Raw genomic sequence first — 22,527 nt, forward strand, 5'->3', positions numbered from 1 at the left:
TTGTTAACCACATAATATTTGTTAACACTACTGAACAGCCAATATCATGCCATAGTCACCTTTTTCTCCACGAACATCTATTCGTAATGTGTAAATCGCGGGAAAATTACAAATAAGTTGACACAAAATCAGGTGCAAATTAACATTGTTGATGTATGAAATTTGACGGGAACAATAAAAAATGTCATAAACGGCGGGAAAATGTTAATTCTGGAAATGTGAAAGCAGTGTTATACAATAGTGTTTGGAAGCAGGCAAAGCACTACTACACCATTATGTACTGTTGAAGTTATAGCAGGCAATACATACAGCAGGAGAATTATTAGATCAAATCATTAGTATAGTGAACAATATTTTAAAATTTACCAGTACAATACTAAAGAAAAGTCACAATACAGTTCATAAGACAGCAACATACTTTTTAAACTAACTTTTTACTGTAAAGTATCTAGGGTGATTAAACAGGTTTCTATGCTGTATTACCACCAATTATAGTTACACTATGTGATCAAAAGTATCCGGACACCTGGCTGAAAATGACTTACAAGTATGTGGCAACCTCCATCAGTAATGCTGGAATTCAATACAGTGTTCGCCCACCCTTAGCCTTGATGACAGCTTCCACTATCGCAGGCATACATTCAACCAGGTGCTGGAAAGTTTCTTGGGGAATGGCAGCCCATTCTTCATGGAGTCCTGCACTGAGGAGAGGTATCGATGTATGTCAGTGACGCCTGGCCCGAAGTCGGCATTCCAAAATATCCCAAAGGTCTTCTATAGGATTCACGTTAGGACTGTGCGGACCAGTCCATTACGGGGTGTTATTGTCATGTAACCACTCTCACTCTGCCACAGGCAGTGCATTATGAACAGGTGCTTGATCGTGTTGAAAGATGCAATTGCCATCCTCAAATTGCTCTTCAACAGTGGGAAGCAAGAAGGTGCTTAAAACATCAATGAGGGCCTGTGCTGTGATAGTGACACGCAAAACAACACCATAACACCACTGCCTCCAAATTCTACTGTTGGCACTACACACAATGGCAGATGAGGTTCACCGGGCATTTGCCATACCCACACCCTGCCATCGGATCGCTACATTGCATACCGTGATTCGTCACTCCACACAACATTTTTCCACTGTTCAATCATCAAATGTTTATGCTCCTCACAGTAAGTGAGGTGTCATTTGGCATTTACCGGCATGATGTGTGGCTTATGAGCAGCCACTCGACCACGAAATCCAAGTTTTCTCACCTCCTACCTGTCATAGTACTTGTAGTGTATCCTAATGCAGTTTGGAATTCCTGTGTGATGGTCTGGATAGATGTCTGCCTATTACACATTACGACTCTTTTCAACTGTTGGCAGTCTCTGTCAGTCATGAGACGAGGTCGGCCTGTATGGTTTCCTGCTGTGTGTGTCCCTTCACGTTTCCATTTCACTATCGCATCGGAAACAGTGGACCTAGGGACGCTTAGGAGTGAGGAAATCTTGCGTACAGAATTATGACACGAGTGACACCCAATCACCTGACCATGTTCGAAGTCCATGAGCTCCGCGGATCATCCCATTCTGCTCTCTCTCAATGTCTAATGACTACTGAGGTCGCTGATACAGAGTACCTGGGAGTAGGTGGCAGCACAATGCACTTAATATGAAAAACTTGTATTTTGGGAGGTGTCCAGATACTTTTGATTACATGGTGTATATGCTATATAAAGTATAAGCAAACATTACTTATCTGTAAGAGTGCATTTGCTTAGCTTCAGAAACTAACATTTACTTCCTCAGATCTTAAAATAAACTTAAATCTCTCAACGCAAAAATTCTCAGTGGTCAGTGGAATTGGTCCCATACAACAGCTAGATACAATGTAATACACATTTTGTCCAATAAGCGGCATCACCAAGCAGATAGTTTGCTAGATATATGATTTAAAAGGCATCACAGTTTTAATACCTTACCCTAATCCTATGACAGTAACAAAAAGAATTTAAATATTTTGTACTATCCAAAACCGGAAGTGCAGCAAACACAAGTGACAATAAAACTTAACAGGAATTTTGTCAATTGAGTATTGACAATTGCTTTCATGTATAAAATCAACATAGTGTGTAACTCTTATCTGTCATGAAACTGAAGTTCAAATATCATTCTCAATACATTTGACACATTTCTACACTTTACATGTGTTGTGGGATGAGACACAGTCATTTAACAGGATCTGTTTTCTTACAGGAATCGTGCATGGAGACTTGTGAATTGATCTGGTACTGTTATTAGAAGAGGTACTTAAGGCTACACATTACTCCCTCTGTGTTTTGCTTGTGGTGATGTCCAAAGAGAAAAATAAAGCAGAGATGAGCTCATTTCTAGCTTTTCTCAGTATGTACAGCATGATGCTCAAGAACAGTCACAAAGTTTTCCTCAAAGGTAGTCACTGTTAGAATTCTTAAAAATTTAGTACAAACCTGTGTGTTTCTGTATCAGTAAATTCTTTCAATAAGTTGTGTGTACTGCTGATAGTTTGTGTGAGCTGCCTTTTGTATAGCAGTTAAACAGATTTGATTACATCACTGAAAATTGTACTATGCAATAACTAAAGAAGCCATGTATTCAATTTAGTTCTTGAAAAATTAATAACTGTGTCAGAATTCAAAAGTTTCAACCAGTAGCCTTTGGCAATAAAAGTCAATGAAGAGAACTTCTGACAGAACAGATAACGTAGGTGTTTGTCACATGTGCTTAAAATGAAAATAAGGAATTTATAATATCATATGTGGAAAAGGAAAGGAAACTTGAGATTTAACATTCCATCAGCAAGAGTTATTAGAAACTGAGCATATGCTCAAAAGGAAATTTGTAGTGCCCTCTTTCAAAGCAAACACTGCATCATTTGCTTTACACAATTTAGGTAAATCACAGTTATCACTTGAGGGGGAAGCAACTAATTTCTGTCCATTTAAATGCAGTCAATTCTGTGTCTCCTAAAGGAAACTTTATATAATACACAATTTCTGTAGTGTGCCTCAAGTGAATGGAAGAATAGACATGGTCTTAGCTAGTAAATAGCATTTCTTTAAGTTGAATTTCTCATTACTTCAGCCTATGCTACAAAACATACAGCAACAATAAAACCTCCATGACACCTTGATGACGGACACTTATTTTCACATACACCAGTTAAGGATAAGAGCAAAAATTTCAACATTTTAAATCAACTCAATAACTGAAACAAAAGCATTCCAATCACTTGCAACATGTTTTGAAATGACAGAGGCAGGATAAAGTTATACGTTTACATACCTCTTCAACAATCATCATAGATACTTTTTGTGTAATTGCTGCATTTGTTGCCCAGTTATTTAAATCTCTCAGTGCCACCTCCGACTCAAATTCAAAACTACCTGGTGAATTAGTTACCTCCATTATAAAATTAGACATGAAGCATAGTACATCTTTTTCAAGACTTTCACACTGAGGATCTTGGACTGTAAGTCCTGCTCCAGTGACCTTTAAAAAAATAGGCAGAGAAACAATTAGGAACTCTCAATAAATATGCCATCTACATGGTTAGAAACACAGTACATGACATTTACCCACAGAGCAGGTGTTATACATGTGCTTAATGTAACAGTGAAATAAAAGACAAATTTCAAGGTGTAATCAAAGGAGGGTTAACTTTCTATTAATGCGTAAATTTTCATTAAAAATATTTACAAGAGTAATAAAACCAAATTTTCTGATACACACTAAAATATTAACAGTTCACGCATTTAACTGATTCTTTTTCAATGTTTATTTCACTATACTGTATGCATCTGTTCATACTCCATGATTAAACAAGTGTTAACTGGTAGCAGTGTACATTCATTGCTTAGCTGCAGGGAAATGATCTGTAGAAAATCAGCTGAATCATCAGTATTGCTACATGTCATCTTTGTCTGACAATTAAGTGATTCTGCAGCTCAAGGCAGTCATTTTTCTGTGTACCACTCACTTCCCAATTAGTGTTTTATCAGAGTTAAGAATACATTTTAAGACTGTCATTACAGTGAAGAAAACTACCAAAAATCCATATACAGGGTGTCTGAACTGTGAGCAGTCCATTCTCATCCTCCAGCCCCCACTTGTTTTCATTACACTATAAATCACACCTGTGTGTAGCCCATTTTTGGATACACACCTATGAGTGGTGACATTTGTTAATAGCTGTAATTTTAGAAAAATAAAATAAAGAAAGGCTACATGCCTCAGAAAGAGGGTTTCTTGTAACACATTAACACCAAGTGGCCCGTATCCAGCAGTGACCTATTTGATATGATGTTTCCACCAAACAGTACATTCAAAAACTACATGCAATGCATTTACTATTGCATGGTGGCAGCCGAATACGGACACAGCATAGGAAAAATAATACTACTGCATACACCTACCAAGGAAAGATATCAAGCGATGTTGTTCCAATGAGATGAAGTAGAAAATTTAGTTAATGACATAGGACAGCATGTGTTAGGAACTCTGTCCCTTCTCTGCTTCGTCTCGCTAAAGAGTAGGGTACAAAATTTGTTGCTTGGGTGTAACTGCTGTTTTTGAGGAAACATGTTGGTGGTTTCATGATATGCTACCACAAGCTACAAGATAAAATGATAACTGCCTGCCATTAATGTCATCTCCCCAATATGAAGTTTGGGATAAAGCCGTACTCAAAATGCTACTCGAGCACATGACAGTTTAAACACAGCTGTGCAAAAAGGTGATACCTTAAAAAAAATACTTACAGAAGCTGATATTATTATGGAAGAAGAGAGACAAGCAAACAGTATATTTGTTCACCAGGCCTTATTTAAATACAAGAGCATCCTTCAAGGATATGAGATTTTACTTGGGCATTACCTGTTCAGAATTTCCAGGCAATCCAGCTGCCTCAGCACAATCAGCATATGTTGTTGGTCCCTCCTGTATTTTCCCTACAAAGAAAAAATTACAGTATGGTAAGTTAAAAATATTTAAACAATTCCCACAACTGACAATACTCTCATGATAAGTAAATAATATTCAGCTCAATGCCTATATGCACAAAGGAGAAACGACAAGAAATTTGTTTCATGGAGCTACAACACTTCCTTATATTTTCAACAGAAAAGCCATCATACAATGAACACACAGGAAAGCCTCTACCACAGCTACTTGAGGTTCAACCACAATACTGTTTCTAAAATGGCAACTTCCAAGCTCGCAACAGAACTAACCGTTTCTGGTTTAAAGAACATGTCACTTACACAAGCTCTGCATGAGCTGTAGATAACTGAGGACACTGACCACTGCAAAGCAATTCAGTGTTTTCTCTTTTCTAGAAATTATCCTTTAGTTGGTGTGAGAGTTTTACTGAGATGGTGAACAAATTCCAGTGGCATTGCAAAATGACAAAAACAGGGAAATCAGAGAAATTAGAGCTCTAAGATAGAGGTATACTGACAATCATTGTTCACAAGTGCCATTTTGCAAAGGGAACATGAAAGGGAAAAAAGATAGTTGTACCAGAAGTACCCACTGCCACACATTGTAAGGTGGCTTGCAGACTATAGACACAGATGTAGAAAGGAACTGTAATAATGGTGTATTTCCATTGCAACCAGATTCCACATAGAAGTTCAAAGAAAATTTCTTCTTGCTGGCAAACATAGTCTTGTCCAGCTTTATGGACAACCTGCAGACACGGTAGACTCAATGCTTGATGCTGAGATGATCAGTGTGAAGACAACAGCTGAGCTTTCCAGGTTTTATTCAGATTTGTTGGGTTCTGTTTCTCAGGTGATGTACACAGATGAATGTTTTGTCAGTGTTGAGCTTCAGCTGGCTCTGACAGTAATAATTTGCCCGGTCTTCAAACATTGTTGATATCTCTATTTACATGCCCTCAAACATTTCATCTTGGTAGCAACTGCTGTGTCATTTGCATGAATGAAAGAACTTTTACTAAGTCCAACAGGTTGCTCTGTCACATTGATGCTGTATATACAGCAATGAGGCCTACAACATTACCTTGAGAGAGACTTTTTAGTTTCTGTTACAAGTCCTTTTGATGTTTAAGGTGAGATAGAATACCTTAATTTGAAGCTGGCACTGGGTGATCTGTGTTACACAGTAATCTCTTACTTGCCAATAACTTCCTAATGAATCTCCCATGCCTTCGGCCAATGAATTCCACGAGTGTGACCACCTCTTTCACATCTGTTCTTTACATGCTGGATCAGGTTAAAAGAGTCTGACCAGAATATGATTACCTCCCCATACAGAATCCACCCTGCTTCTTTACAAGAGTTTGAGCAACATGCTAAGAGAATCATTAAAGTACCATTCTCGATCAGACTCTGTAGAGGAGGGAGAGGAGTGAAAATGGTTGGAAGGTTTCTGGGTCTGACAACTCCTTTCCTGAATTCAGCAAGGCTACAACCTTAGCTTTATTGCATTACATTGTTGGTTTCTTCACTTGTGCAACACAGATTACCAATATACGTTTATATACACTTTTAGGTTGTAGAACCAGTCCTTATTTATTTGTTACACCAACAAGTAATGTAATTTCACAAATTTGTTACTTTTCATTTTAAGGATGGAAATTTCCAATTGTTCTAAACTAAAAATAGCAGCTGTCTAGCTTTTAAATTTTGTAGTTATCAGATTTCTTGCTAATTTTTCCATTAAGCAGTCAGTGGTGAGGTATCCATTTTGACGCAAATTTGGAGGTGTCCCGATAGAAATGGCTCAACTGTTTGTGAGGTTCATCAGTTTTTATGCCTTCTGGCATGCAAAGTTTAATCCTTCAATAAACTGAATCTCAATAAAAAGTTGTTCCTACTTTCCCAAAAAGTGTGACACTATGTCAAATCCTGGAATATGCAGGGTGATGTAGTTCAGACAGGACACTACAAATATAGCCACAAAATGGGCAAATATATCTAAATGTAGCTTTCATTAAGTTATAGTTGACAATGAGGTCAATATTTTGATGTACACAAATAATTTCCAATATTTATAGTTGCTAAATTATGACACATACTTTCCTCTTTAAATGGAACACACTAGAACTTTCTGTTGTATAATCTGGTACAGCAGGTATGTGCTTGCATGAGGTAACTTTCATTTAATCAAGAACTTCCAACAGTTTTCTAAGCCAGGATCAAGCTTCACATTTCTTCCTCTAGTTCTTGAGGAAAATTTTCGTACTGTGTTTCCTGACATTTACCATCTCAATATGGGCAGTTTCTGAATTTACAAGTGTTCTAACATTCATATAAATGTCTTAACATAAGTCTTTAAACAGACTGGTTGAAAGACGTCTTCACATTGCTCCTGGGGACTGTAACAATATTTAGCTTCACCTGAAAATCTGAGGAAGTATGAAGGTAAAGAAGTACCTCATTAGTATAATGCCATTACAGATCTAGCATAAACTTAGATTGACTGTCTATTCTAGCAACTGTGTCGTAGTCCGCCCCCGGTAGCAGAGTGGTCAGCGCGACAGACTGTCAATCCAAAGCGCCCAGGTTCGATTCCCGGCTGGGTCGGAGATTTTCTCCGCTCAGGTTCTGGGTGTTGTGTTGTCCTAATCATCATCATTTCATCCCCATCGACGCACAAGTCGCCAAAGTGGCGTCAAATCGAAAGACTTGCACCAGGCGAACGGTCTACCCGACGGGAGGCCCTCGTCACACGACATTTCATTTTCACTGTGTCGTATAGTTTAGTGAAACTGTAGGATACCTAAATTATGATGGTTGGAATAGGATTTGTACCTCATTCCTCTCGGATATGCAAACAAGTATAGCTCGGTAAAACTTCTAAACTGGCACTTCCCAAATTAGTGACCAGCCTTTGTCACACAACATGTGGAGCGCTGAGTCTGGCTTAAATACAATCTGCAAAATAAAGTCTGCTCTTGTTTCTATCATTCATAAAGGTCAACAGAGAAAAGACTAGGAACTGATAGAATCTTGTGAAACTTTCTAATAGATCAAATCTTTGTTGTGGATAAGGACTCCTCTGTGAACCTTGGCCTTTAACAGGTTACAGCTGCCCAGGTTCCAGTTTGGTCCAGTACACACTTAACATGTTAGGAATCTGCACAATGGTACGAATTCATATTGTTTCTATGAGAAAGATTCATTCTACACAGGACCTTCATATTGTTGCTATGAGAAAGATTCATTCTACACAGGACCTTCCCCTTGCTGGGGATTCATGTAGATGAAAACCTTAATTTAAATAATCATGTAATGAAACTTGTGCAGAAACTTAACTCAGCCTGTTTTGTTCTTAGAATTATTGCAAATGTTTGCATTGCAGAGGGTGCCAGGATGGCGTATTTTGGCTATTTTCAGTCTCTTGCAACATACAGAATAATATTTTGGGGTTCCAACATTTGCTATCTAAAGCAAATCTTTCTCTTATAGAAGAGGGCTATCTGAATAGCAACACAGACACAATGCAAAACGTTATTCAACAAGCTTAAAGGGCGCTGATGACCTCGACGTTGAGTGCCCATAAACCCAAACAGAACAAGCTTAAAGTTCTAACAATATATATATATATACACACACACACACGGTTAAGCGAAATTCACGCACTTGGGCTTCACAGCACGACTCCTCACATGGCAGCAATAAAAAAATGTCTCTCCCAAAATGTTGTCTGGCAAGTATATCCGGCAGAAAAAGGACGTTAAAGAGTGGCAATCTGGCAACACTGCAACCACATGTATAGTAACTAGCTCTGTCAACACGTTTTCATGTTGCTGTACAGTTGGTGCAGTGGATAGAGTTTTGGGTTAGCATGCAAGAGGTCGAGGGTTCGATCCTGGGATCAAGCATATGTTTTTTATTTGGTAAATGTAGTCTAATTGGTACGGTATCTGACATCTTAATCGTCAAGACCGATTGCAGCAGGTCCTCTGGAAAACATTTGCACTTACATACAACAATCGTAGAAATGGAACATTGGTCAGCTTTGAAAGATGCCCTTTCACGTCATGGGTTGGTTGGTTTGTGGGATTAAAGGGACCAGACTGCAACGGTCATCGGTCCCTTTTTCAAAAAAAAATTAAAACCACCCAAAGAGAATAAAAACGAACAACAGGAAAGACGGGAGACGACACAAGACAAGAAATACTCCGACAAAGAACATACAAAACAAATTAAAATCTCACCGAGTGTGACGGTGGTTGGCCGACCATAGAGAAAAAAGGGAAAAGTCAACCACCGAGAAATGCATTAAAAAAGCAGACTAAAATCGTAGGCCATAGGCCAGAATCAACACAAAAAACACATTTACATTAAGCGATAAAATCCCCCTGCCCGAATAAAACGCAAAACTAAGTCCGCTATGGCAGAGTCGTCAGTTAAAAGTGCAGGGAGCGTATCAGGCAGCGCAAAAGTCTGCCTGAGCACAGTTAAAAGGGCGCACTCCAACAGAATATGGACCACCGTCAAGGACGCCCCCACAACGACAAAGAGGTGGATCCTCACGACACAGTAAATAACTGTGCGTCAGTCGGGTGTGGCCAAGGCGGAGCCGACAAAGGACGACAGTCCCTGCGGGTGGCTCACATGGATGACTGCCAAACAGTCGTCGTCTCCTTGATACGACGGAGTTTGTTTGGCATGGGCAGGTTGCGCCATTCAGTGTCCCAGAAATCGAAAACTTTGCGGCGTAATAGTGCCCGCAAATCAGTTGCCGGGAGGCCAATCTTCAGAGGTGGTTTACTGGTGGCCTCTTTCGCCAGGCGGTCAACATTCTCATTGCCGGGTATCCCAACATGGCCTGGGGTCCACACAAAGACCACAGAGCGGCCGCGACGTGCAAGAGTATGCAGGAACTCATGGATAGCCATCACCAGACGAGAACGAGGAAAACACTGGTCAAGAGCTCGTAAACCGCTCAGGGAATCGCTACAGATAACAAAGGACTCACCTGAGCAGGAGCGGATATACTCTAGGGCTCGAAAGATGGCGACCAGCTCAGCAGTGTAAACGCTGCAGCCAGCCGGCAAGGAACGTTGTTCGGAATGGTCCCCTAGAGTTAGTGCATAACCGACTCGACCAGCAGCCATCGAGCCGTCAGTGTAAACAATGTCAGAGCCCTGATACGTGGCCAGGATGGAATAAAAGCGGCGGGGGAAGGCCTCTGGAGGGACTGAGTCTTTCGGGCCCTGTGCCAAGTCGAGCCGAAGGCAAGGGCGAGGGCGAGGCACACACCACGGGGGTGTACGCAGAGGTGCCCGGAAAGGAGGTGGAACAGGGAAAAACCCAAGCCCGGAGAGAAGCTCCTTGACGCGTACGGCGATCGGACAACCCGACCGGGGCCAAGGGTCTGGCAGATGGACGACTGACTGCGGGAACAGGACACGGTAATTTGGATGCCCGGGCAAGCTAAAAACATGGGCAGCATAAGCAGCCAGCAATTGTTGGCGTCGTAACCGCAGTGGAGGGACACCTGCCTCCACTAGTCCCATGTCATGGGCTCTAATTTATTCGCACCACTTTCTCTACTAGAAGCGAAACCTGTTTTCTTTGTACCCTCCTCTAATGGTCACTTAGATTAGTACTAACTATTATTCTTGCCTCCTTTAGTTCCATTACATTTCGTTAGGGCCTTATGTTACCAGTAGGACTAGCAACATGCTTTGCAAATAATGTCCAAACTTGGTTACTACTTGTATGTGTTATCACCATGGACACATTAATTGATTCAACTGTCTATTATTTGTCCAACCATGTATTTGTTGTGTTCAGCTTTACAAAATGTTGTAAATTTAGGGTACTTGTGACATAAGAAATGGTGTATATTACAGTATGAAATGTCAGAATGAAATTAGCAAATAAAAAAATGCACGCCAACACAGGATAGAACCCTCAACCTCCTGCATGGTAACCCAAAACTATCAACTGCGCCAACTGTGCAACAGGATTAAAATATCCTGTGAGATGGAGTTACCATACGTGTTGTTACAGTGTTGCCAGATTGCCACTCTTTAACGTACTTTTTCTGCCAGATTATATTCGCCAGAAGAAATTTTGGGAGAGAGATTTTTTTTTCCCCCGCTGGCATGTGAGGAGTCGCACTGCGAAGCCCGAGTGCGCAAATTTCGCTTCACCCTGTATATATACAAATGTGTTTTGTGTGTTAGGGTCCACCTTGCAGATTTTCAAACAAATGCCGACTTGTGTAACTACAATACTCAAAATAGCACAGCACTCCATACTCAGTGAACAATATATATATATACACACACACACACACACACACACACACACACACACACACACACACACACACACACACACACACACACACACACAGGCATGTGAGCCATATTGGTACAAAGCTTTACAACATACTGCCAGTCAGCATCAGATAGTTAGAAGATGAAAACAGATTTAAAGTAGAATTTAAAGAATTTCTACTTGAACAATGTTTTTACTCAGTAAAAGACTATTTAGGCCAATAAATAATTCTGATAATGTTTATATTGAGGCAAATCTGAAAACACTGTCTTTCATCCCCTAAAGATTTTTTTTTTTTTAAAAATCTGATGGACAGCTGTTTGAAATAAAATCTTTACTGAATTATTGTAGTGAATATAAGGGCTTCCTGTTCAGGGAAGACAAAAGTAAATCCTTAGGGCAAACAGACTACGCAGTTACAATACTATTAGTATACGTGTATAAAAATTTGTATTACTGTGTCTTGCATGACAAAGTATTATTCTTTGTACGTTTTTTGTACAATTTTGTATGTATTATTCTTTTTACTACTCAATGTAAAATTTTGTATGTTTCTTTTGCACAAATTGGTTACCATAAATTTACATGTACTTGTTGACAACATCCATAGGCCTACAATATTTATTGTCTATGGATGGATAAACAAATAAAAATAAAATAATAGTATGTGGGAAAAATGAACAGCCAAATCTTTTCATGCAAGCTCCGATTTCTCCTTATGTAAGTGAGAGTCAAAATATTCAAGTAGAGAGGAGATGACAGATCTTGTGAAAAGAATTAGCCACAATGCAAAACAACTTTGTTTCAATAACTGCCACAGCAGCTCATGTATCGTATCTGTGACTCTGCTCCATTTCGTGATAATACAAAATGAGAAGGAGCTGCCCTTCTCTGAACTTTTTCAATCTCCCCCTCCTCCTCCGTTGGTAATCTTATCTGGTAATGATCCGTACTTTGCAGCAATACTCCAGCAGATGGCGTGCAAACATAGTGTAGGCAGCTAGTTTCTATAGTAGATTTGTTGAGTCTTCTACATATTCATCAATAATACGCAGGTTTGTGGTTCGCCTTCCCCACAACATTTTCTACGTTATGGTTCCAATTGTTGTGTTACGTCATGACGGTGTGGAGTTTAGTTGATAAGTGTGTTGTGTTTTAGATGTCATCTTGCTGCGGTTGGTGGTGTCCTCTGATGGTATGTGTATTGTCCACGTGTTATATGATGTATTCGGTTCATTTGGGTGTCAATGTTTGAAGTGTGCATTTATCGGTAGTGACTCTTATAAAAGAATGGAAATTAGTTTCAGTGAGTTAAGAATTAAGTTTCCGCTGTGTTTATGTTATTGTGGTGTCGTTTGATGTTATCGGTTTGCTGTTTGTCATGCCATAAGTCACTTAATTCAATTTGTGGCTTCTTTTGTTAGGTATGGATATGACTTCTAAATTTAACAATGCGCGTCTGCGAGTTGAAATGGGGGACGACATGTTGTCCATCATTAAATTTCTGCAACTTTTTGGGCTTGTGGCAGAGAGAGTGAAATGCGCCACATGCAAGTTGGGGATTTGTTGTGTGTGTGTGTGTGTGTGTGTGTGTGTGTGTGTGTGTGTGTGTGTGTGTGTGTGCGTGCGCGCGCGCGCGCCTGTGTGATGAGGCTGCCTGCCCTAGTGTGTAGCGCCGGACGTTTTTATGTTAAGTAGTCTTTTTTTTTGGGTCTATTGTTCACGTGTTATGATGTTTGGTGGGGTTTTTATGTGTTATTGGGTCAGTGTTATTTACTGCATGTGTTGGTGGTTGATGTTTTGGTATCGGCACTTGTGGTTGATTTACGTATCTTAGGGGAAGTACTCTATTTCAATTTTTTTGTTTTGTATCTTCAGTTGTATTTGAGCTAAATAGGTCATGGGAAGTGACCGATTCTAATTTGTCATCATAGCTACCTGTGTTTTGGTATCGTGAGCTGCTGTTGACCTATATAGATCAAAGGAAGTGTCCAATTACAATTTTTGTTGTTTATGTATTGGTTTTGTGGTATCTACAGTTGCAGTGTGATTATAATTTTTAGAATAATTGGTTTCTATTTTGTGGTATCAACAATTGCAGTTTAGCTATGTAGGTGAAGGGAAGTGACCGATTCCTGTCAATATTGTTAGTGCAGCGGAATTTGGAAATTTTGTGGTGTTTTTATGCCGTCGTTTGGAATCGTGTGTGTGTGTGTGTGTGTGTGTGTGTGTGTGTGTGTGTGTGTGTGTGTGTTTTTATAATTAGTTAGTCCTCACCCAAAAACCCCCAATTTCCCACACTGGTCCTGTTAGTTTAATTATATTTTTGGAGGGAGATGTGTTTGTTGGTTTTAAATGTATTTTCGTGTTTGTTGTCGTGTTTACGTGCCATATTGGAGACACTGAGAATGGTCATTTCTGCCATATTGGTGATGTCATGGGTCACAGACGGGTGGAATTGGACACTTCTGTAGTCCCATTTAGTTTAATCAACAACTTTTAAATTTGTACAATTTAGCATGTAACCAATGTTTAACAAATCCTTTTTAATACCTGTGGCTCACCTCACACCATTTCATTATTTAGGGTCAACTGCCACTTTTCGCACCATACAGATATCTTGTCTAAATCATTTTATAATTCATACTGATCTTCTGACGACTATTAGATGGTAAATGACAGCATCATCTGCAAACAAATGTAAGACTGCTGTTCACATTGTCTCCCAAATCATTTATGAGGATTACAAACACCAGATAGCTTATACCACTTTCTTGTGGAACACCACATATCACTTCTCTTTCATTCTATAACTTTTGATCATTTACTACAAACTGTGTCATTTCTGACAGGAAATCATGAGGCTGGTAGCACATCTGAGACAATACTCGATAGGCATGTAGTGTGATTAGCTTCCGCTTGTGAGGAACAGGGTCAGAACTCTTCTTGGAAGCTAGAAATGTGATATACCCTAATAGTACTCATTATTTCGTGCGAGTTAAGGGCCAGTTGCGTTTTCTAACAATATTTTCTGAATCTTGTGCTGTGTGTCAAAGATTTTTTTGTTCTGATTTAGTTCACAATTTTTGAACGCATGTTCCAGACTCTTACTGCAAATTGATGTCAGTGGTATGGGTCTATAATTCAATGGATTGGTTTTATTTCCTTTTGAGGGTTTACCACTTCTATAATGCAGTGAGGGTATTAAATTTGTGTTGCCAATGGTGTGCTTTGCATATCAACATAACCTCTTTGGATTTTCTGCTGGGACTGGATTTCATCGTAGAAACTATTTAAATCATCTCTCAAAGAAGCCCACACTAAATTTCAAGCTTCAGTAAAACATTCCTAATCTTTGAGAATTGTTATTTTTTTTTAAAATCTGGCATGTTTTTTTGTTGCTTGCCCAGCAGTGTCCTGAACTGTTTCGCATACCACAGGGCATGTTTACAGACTCTTATCAATTTTTTTTAGTATGAATCTCTCAACTGTTCTCAATACTATTTCTTTGAATTGGAGCCACATCTGATCTACACTTACACACTTTGAAAGGAGTGCAGGCTGTCTCTTAGGGATCCATCAACTGAATTTTTATTTTATTTTTTATTTTTACATAGAAATACCTTTTGTTTACTTTTGGTGGGTTCGGATGTTATGGTATTCAATCTCACTTCACAGACCTTGTGGTCCATCATGATGTGTTCTATTCACTCAGGATTGTTGCCAATAGGTTTAATATGTTGGCACAACAATTTACACTTCATGTGGGCTCCTGAACTAATAGCTCAACATATTTTTTGGACAATGCATTTAGTGCAATTTCAAATAATATTTTATGTCTACCACTGAATTTAAACACGTATTTTCACCAACATATCTAAGGTAGATTAAGGTCACCATCAACTACAACTGTATTACTATTCAAGAGGAAACTGAAATTTTCCTTGAACCTTTCAGCAACTATATCATATGATTCAGTATTGAAGCTTACAATGTCTTTATTTCTAGTGTCTATATCTTCACATTACAATGTCCTTCACAGAGGCATGACAATAAAATATTTGTCTTTCCCAGTGTGGGAATTGTGAAATGTGCAGGCATACGGGTTGTGGACTCCATGATTTAAGTTCTGGAGGCACACTGGCAGAGCTGCAGTGGTTAAGGCGACAGCTTATAAGTGGGAAATGCAGGTTCAAATTCTCATCCAGCCCAAATTTTCAGGTGCTACAAACAGCTGAAGTCAATCAATATTTGTGAAATGCGAAACCAATTTGTAATACATCAACTGAGTCTAAGGTCAGTAAAAAGAACCAACTATTAATTTCTTCCAGTAGTCAAGTGTAGCCTCTACTAACTTGCAGCAACTATATACTTCAATTTAACTACATGATAAACTACTACTAACAGCAACAAACATGCCACCACCAATTAAATCTAATTTCTCCTCTCTGAACACCAATAGGTCCTTGGTAAAAGCTTCGACTGAACTTATCTCCAACTTTAGTCAGCTTTGAGTGCCTACAACAATTTCTGCTCCAGTGCTTCCAACAAGTACTTGAAACTCTGGCTCTTTTTCCAGTACAGCTACAACACTTTACAACTATAATACCATTGTTTCCTATGTCTACCCCTGTCCTGTGTTTGACCTGCACCCTTTGAGACTGAATCCATTTTTACACTTCCACAATTCTATAACTTAAAAAATCATCCAGTCCAATCCACACATCACCCACAACTGATGTAGCTGCTTAGTGTGTGTAATGGACCCATGATCTACTAAGCATAACCCAACACCCCTAAACTCTGACACAAGTTAAGGAATCTGCAGCCTACACATCTGCAGAACCATCTGAGTCTCTGATTCAGAGCCTCCACTTGACTGTATACCAAAGGTCCATCATCAGTCCTGCCAGTAATACTACAGATGGTGAACTCCACCTTCATCTTGCAAGCAAGAATGGCTATCTTTACCACCTCTGATAGTCACCATAAATCTTTCGATCCAAAGTGACACACATCTTTAGTACCAAAATGAGCCACCACCTGCAGTTGGCTGCACCCCATACTCTTCATGACCTCTAGAAGGACCTGTTCCAGATCTGGGATTGCTCTCCTTGACAAGCACACTGAGTGCACACTTGACTTTTTGCCCTTTTTGGCAGCCATATGCCCCAAGGAGCTCCATCATGTGCTGAACACTGGAGCTCCCCTACCAATAATCCTACCCTCTGTGAATGCCTGGACCTTGCAGGTTGAGACACTTCCTCTAAAGTGCAACTGCATCTGGCTCACAACATTTTTTGGCCACAGACACTGGGTAAACAGATAGGCCCTTTTATTAGTCCCACAGAATGTCTTTCACAGCCTGCCACACCTGGAAATGACCTGCCACTCTATCACGGGTGAGGGGTAAACCTCACTGCTGACAGTAACTGGGCCAATCATACTAGAAGACCAACCATAAGACATGTGGGATGTCCCTTGTAGCCCCAAATCTGGCCAATGACAGTGATGCCCACCGGTAGCAGCTTCAAGTTACATTACAAGCCATCACTGCATGGAGCTGCAAGCAACAGGGCACCAAGTCGGCTTGCATCCGAACACAGCACTGAACACTGCATTCACAGTCTGTATCTATACTACAGACGGTGGAAACCTACACTACACAAACATGCAAGAAATTCAAAAATTTAACTACAAAAGCTTACAGCCAAAACAAAATAAGTAAGTTGCTTCTAATTAGAAGTTCTTAATATAATACACATATGAATGGTGTACTCGACTGCTACACAACTTACATAAAGCTTCATGAGAGTTCTACCTGTGTGAAGTGGCCTGTTACATGTTTATGTCTAATTGTGAGTCAAGATGAAAATTCTTGACCAAAAACAGACAACCCCCAGTACCAGATGCAATATGTTGTCTTGGTAGCTCTGAATCATCACTGACAAAGCTCCTAAGGTTGAATATAAATAGCCTCTTGACTATCACTTAAATTGAGCCTAAGAAGGAATACTATCAACCACCCACCATTCTTTGCTAGCTTTCACAGGACTGATTTGTTTCATTTCTGCACACATACATTCAGCCATATGAATGTGTTAACGCTGTTTACTTTACATTTAGCAATGTTATTTTCTCCTTATTCCAATTACTGCCACTTCAAAGCTATTTTAATGGCTCTATACCACTTATAGACAACTGCTTGAAAGCATGCTAGAGGTCACAAAGCCTCAGCAATATGACAGTCATTAAAGTAAATCCCCTTAGAGATATTTGACCATACCTGGAGTAATTGTGCTCTGATGTGGGCGGCGTAATGGTTTGGACCAGTCTACATGGCCACGACCTCTGCCTCTGCCGCAACCATTTCCTTCCGAGTCTGGAGTATTATTCTGAAAGATAGTAGAAAGCATTGACATCGTCTTCCATTCTGCAGATAATCAAATGTCTATTCAAAAATGTATTATTGTAAATGCATGCATGATACTTTCTTTATAAGGCCCAAGTAAAAAAGCCCCCAATCCAAAGATTTGTATGAATAACACAGTGCTATCCTTGGCATGGTTCTCTTGGTGGAGATATGTTGCCTCCCTCCGACCAGCGAGCTGATTTACGCAACCAGTTATAAGGGCGCCTACTATGAACAATGGTGTCATCTGGCGTTTTTCACAAACATAAATTGTTGCCAGAGGCGATGGAAGCAACGAGGGTGGCTGGGAAGGAGGAAGGATTACACCTCAAATCCTTGTATTTAAAGTCACAATTCCTCCAGATTACAAGTTTGAAAGCTGCTGTGTTGAAAGTTATATGAAATTCATAACATCAGTTGTAAAATATTGTCTACACACATTCAAGATACAACTTAATTGACAAAGAATGAAAGCTTGTCATTCCTCACACAAACTAAGGTTTCACAGGAAGAAAATACAAGCTTTTGAAATGTGGTGCAACAGAAGCCAACTGAAGATAAGATGGGTAGACCCAATAACAAATGAGGTGGTTTTGAATGAAACTGGGGAGAGAATAAATATATGGCACAAATTGACTACAATACGTAATTAACTGATAGGGCACATGCATGGATATATGTTGCAAAAGTTATGCATAGATGAGGCTTGCACAGGATAGGCTAAAATTTTAGTGTGCAAAGCTGCATCAAACCAGTCTTCAGACTGAAGATGACAACTCCAACAAGCCAGGTCATTGTGTGAAGCATAACTGCTAAAACTGCATCAAATTTTACACTTATTATTCTGACTAATGACATGTTGCTGCTTTAGTACGCGCGTGCGCACGCACGCACGCACGCACGCACACTTGTCACTTCTTGGGTTGGTTGCCGAGAGCGAAGAACCACAAAAACATCTTGACTACAGGCTCGTATCAACCTTCTCTGGTCAGTGTAAAACTTAGCTAGCAAACAGCATTGTTCGCTATAGCAGTGCCATAGCCATCACAGTATGTGGACTTTACTCAGCTGTTTTTGTCATCTCTTCATTTTGAAAAGATAGATGATGCTGTTCCTGGTCAAAAATAGTAAAGTGCCAATGACTCCAGCTTTAATAAAATATGGGTATATAGGGCCTACTGCCTATCCTTGCGAGAAGATTGTGTGGCTTGTTACCTTCAAGCCGTTCTTCTCTCCGTTCCAACAATTTTCTTGGTCAAGCATCAACACACAATATTACTGTGCAAATACAATGGTTAATTAGAAAGTAAACCTGTGTAACAACTTTCCAAGACTAAGTGACACTGCCATCATTACATGGGTAAAAAATCAAGTTATTTTTCCATAAGTATTTCATGTAATATTTAAGGAGTTATTCATACCATCTAGTTGATCAATTGAAAATTTCATTTTTATATTAGCAGTTTTTAAACTATCAAATGTCTTAGCATGTATGAGTGTGTCTGTCTGTCTATGTCTAAATTTTCATTGCCCAGAAACGAATAAATTTCCCTGTAGCTACATTTTATTTGTCTTGTTACTTAATAAGTACCTCAAGTGTTGACTGTAGTACAGAAAAATTTACTTTTATTAGTTGGCTCAGACTTCCATATTGTTTGTAAATAAGCATTAGAAGTGTTTGACCTGCTGTAGGAAGTTGGTTGGTTGGTATAATGATTAAAGGCACCAAACTTCAAGGTCATCAATCCCTCCCACCTGGAACAGGCAAATCAACAAACTACACACCAAAGAAGGGCCTAGTGTGCAAAACTCAAGGGAAGAAAGCCCCAAGGTCTACCAAACGTCAACAAAGCCTAGACAAAGGAGCAAGGAAGAAGAAATGGGGGAAAGGATGAAAAGCAGGCAAAGGTGTCCTTCCAGTGAACAGCTGCCCCTCCCCCCCCCCCCCCCCAAAAGGCAGAAAGTGTGATGGGGTACATATCTCCCAGCACTTATCAGAGGCATCCCACCCAATAATACCCACAAAAGACTAGCGACACATACTGAGAGACAGAAGCACAGGAGACATAGGAAGAATACCAAGAAGAGGGAAGAAGAGCAAAAGAGCAGGTAGGGTGGGGGCTGGAGGGGGAGGGGGCGGGGACCACCAAGCCCAGACGGGCACTGCCCATTTGGGGCAAAGGAGGAAACAGAGTATTCTGCCAACCCCTCAATAGGCCTACTAGGGTGACATTCCCTCCCTCAAAGGGTGGGAAAAGCCCCCTCCACAAAATGTAAAACCACGTCAGTCGCTGAGGCATCGTCCGCTAACACCAGGAGTAGTGAATCAAGAAGATTAAGAGACCGTTGCAGGGTGGCTAGGTTAGAACAGTCCAGCTGAATGTACACAGATGTCAAACGGGTGCCACAACGACAGTGGTGTGGATCCTCCTGATGGAGGAGATTATCCTGAGTCATCCAAGTATGGCCAATGCAGATCAGGCAATGGACAATGGAGTCCTTGCAAGAGACCCCCCATATCAAGAGGACACTTGGTGGCAAATTTGGTCAGCCTGTCAGCAAGTTCATTCCCCAGGATCCAAAAGTGACCTGGGGTTCAGACAAAGACCACTGAATCCTGGATAGTCAGGACCGAGGGTAACATTGGTCAAGACCTTGTACACTGCTCAAAGAGTCTCTGCAGACGAGGAAGGACTCACTAGAGCACGAATGGATATGCCAAAGTGAACAAGAGATGGCTACCATCTCTGCAGAGAAAACACTGCAGCCATCCAGCTAGGAGCAGAGTTCTTTACATCCCACATAAAGGCAAGCAACGCCATTGTGACCAGCAAACATTGAGACATCAGTACAGACTATAATAAACTCCTGTTTATCTGAAATGATCGGGATGGTGGCCAGTTCTGATAACTAAAGTTTCAGAGAAACTTGAGTCCCCCTGTTTTCATGCGTTGAACACCCCAAATTACGTCAATACCATGAAATATGATCATAAAACATGTGTAGGGTACATAGAATGTTATTGATAGGGTTGTCAATAAGCCTGCATGTTTCGACTGGAAAAACTGTGTTGACATGTCAAAAAGGTGCCAAAGCACGATTGAAAACTCAAAGTTTATAAATGCTGAATAACAAGCCCGTTTATTTAGCGTTCTTTTTTTGGGGGGGGGGGGGGAATCCACCTTATTTGGCAGCAGGAAAAAAAAAAACAGCATTTTTATTTAATTACCTATTCTTTTGAATAAAATAAACTACTGTAAAAAATTATTAAACAAATCTAGAGATTACTCAAAGGAATGAATAGCTTGTCTAGAGGAAATTTAAAGTAAAAATCGAAAAAATTTTACCTTATGGACATTGAAGTTCTAGGATGCTTCATTATAATTAATTTTTTGATTAAAAAAGTCTGTAATGGTTTTTGTTTTTGAATTGAGAAACTTTTGTTGTGGCAATATATCTCCAATTTTGGTTAATGTACTCTAGGGCAGTTTGGATCGCTTCGTTATCAACTGTGTGAGGAATCTTTTCCTCTCCTTCGTCATCAGAGACATGTTCTTCAGACGCTTTCTGATTACTCGCAATTCAAACAATTTCTTCCTTAGTCAAATAAAAAAAAGTCGTTTGCCATGCACTCTTCAACGTCTTCTAAGTTCGCGTCCTCACAACCCGGTAGTTTCTCCAGGAAATTCAACAAAATTACGTCATTTTCATCTGTTCCTGGCATGTCAGCTCGAGTTTCAGTATTGCCTCCTTCTTCCCACCACTGATAAGTTGCCTTATGATCTAAGAGTTTTTTTCCAAGACCTAACGAGAGAAATTGGAGGAATTAGGTTCCAAGCTTCAGCAATTTGATGAATGACACTTAAAACATCGATTTTTTCTTTTAAAGAGCTTACACAAACTCTCCTTCAGCATCAATTGCACCAATTAAGCATTTCAGCAGCTTATGTCTGCAATGTTTTTTCATTGCTTCAAGAACACCTTGGTCCATCGGTTGACATAAAGACATGACATTTGGTGAGAGAAACAACTTTGATATCCCCATCTTGTAGATCATATGCGTGAGAAGGAGCATTGTTCACAAGAAGTAGCGCTTTTCGAGGAACTCCATTTTCTTCCATGTATTTTTCTACAGCTGCAACAAACACTGCCTGGAAGCACTCTTTGAAGATGGCACCATTCATCCATGCCTTAGACTGATTCATGTACCACAATGGCAAAGGTTTAACAGCTGGTTGCATCAAAATGCTCTTGGTTTTTTAGATTTGCCAATTAAACGAAGGCACAGTTTATGATTGCCAATGGCATTACTACATGCCAGGACAGTAACTGTTTCTTTGCTTTTTTTATATCTGGACGCCGTTTTTTTTTTTCCTTGTTTAGAGGCAAGGGTTTTTGTTGGCAACATTTTGTAATTCAACCTAGTTTCATCACAGTTGTAAAGCTGATCACCAGTATAACCTCCTTTGTTGATGATTGTGTGCAGTTTCTTCTTAAAATCAGTGATAGCGGCTTCATCCCTGGATAATGATTCGCAGCTGATGACAATTTCATGAATGCCATGCCACTTCTTGAACCGATCCAGCCAGCCATCACTTCCAAGGAATTCTTGATCCTTTCCTCATAAAAATTCATCGCTTTTTGACGAAGCAGAGGACCTGAAGCTGGCACACCTTTGGCTCTTATTTGTACGTGCCACAAAAATAAGGCCTCTTCTAACTAAGGATGTCCACCTTTTCTCATTGTTTTTCGAGATTTCGCTGCGCTGCCTGACGCTCTAATAGAACAAATTTTTTCAATTTCTGATCGATTTGTATTCCAATCAGT

At 39.9% G+C, this 22,527-nt stretch overlaps 1 protein-coding gene across 4 annotated transcripts in view; it reads right to left on the reverse strand.

Annotated features, from left to right (window-relative positions):
• Positions 1-22,527, reverse strand: part of LOC126248508 (polyadenylate-binding protein-interacting protein 1) — a 148,354-nt gene that overhangs the window by 104,741 nt on the left and 21,086 nt on the right. For all 4 annotated transcript variants that reach the window (XR_007545496.1, XM_049949555.1, XM_049949554.1 and 1 more), the window contains exons 2-4: positions 17,575-17,683; positions 4,900-4,973; positions 3,310-3,516 (exon numbers count right to left, since the gene is read on the reverse strand). Coding sequence is in view for 3 of the 4 variants with exons in the window: in XM_049949555.1 (XP_049805512.1) it covers positions 3,310-3,516; positions 4,900-4,973; positions 17,575-17,683 (390 nt within the window). In the remaining variant the exon portion in view is untranslated. The remainder of the gene's footprint in view (positions 1-3,309; positions 3,517-4,899; positions 4,974-17,574; positions 17,684-22,527) is intronic.

This window comes from Schistocerca nitens, chromosome 3, assembly GCF_023898315.1.
Source record: "Schistocerca nitens isolate TAMUIC-IGC-003100 chromosome 3, iqSchNite1.1, whole genome shotgun sequence".
Taxonomy (NCBI): domain Eukaryota; kingdom Metazoa; phylum Arthropoda; class Insecta; order Orthoptera; family Acrididae; genus Schistocerca; species Schistocerca nitens.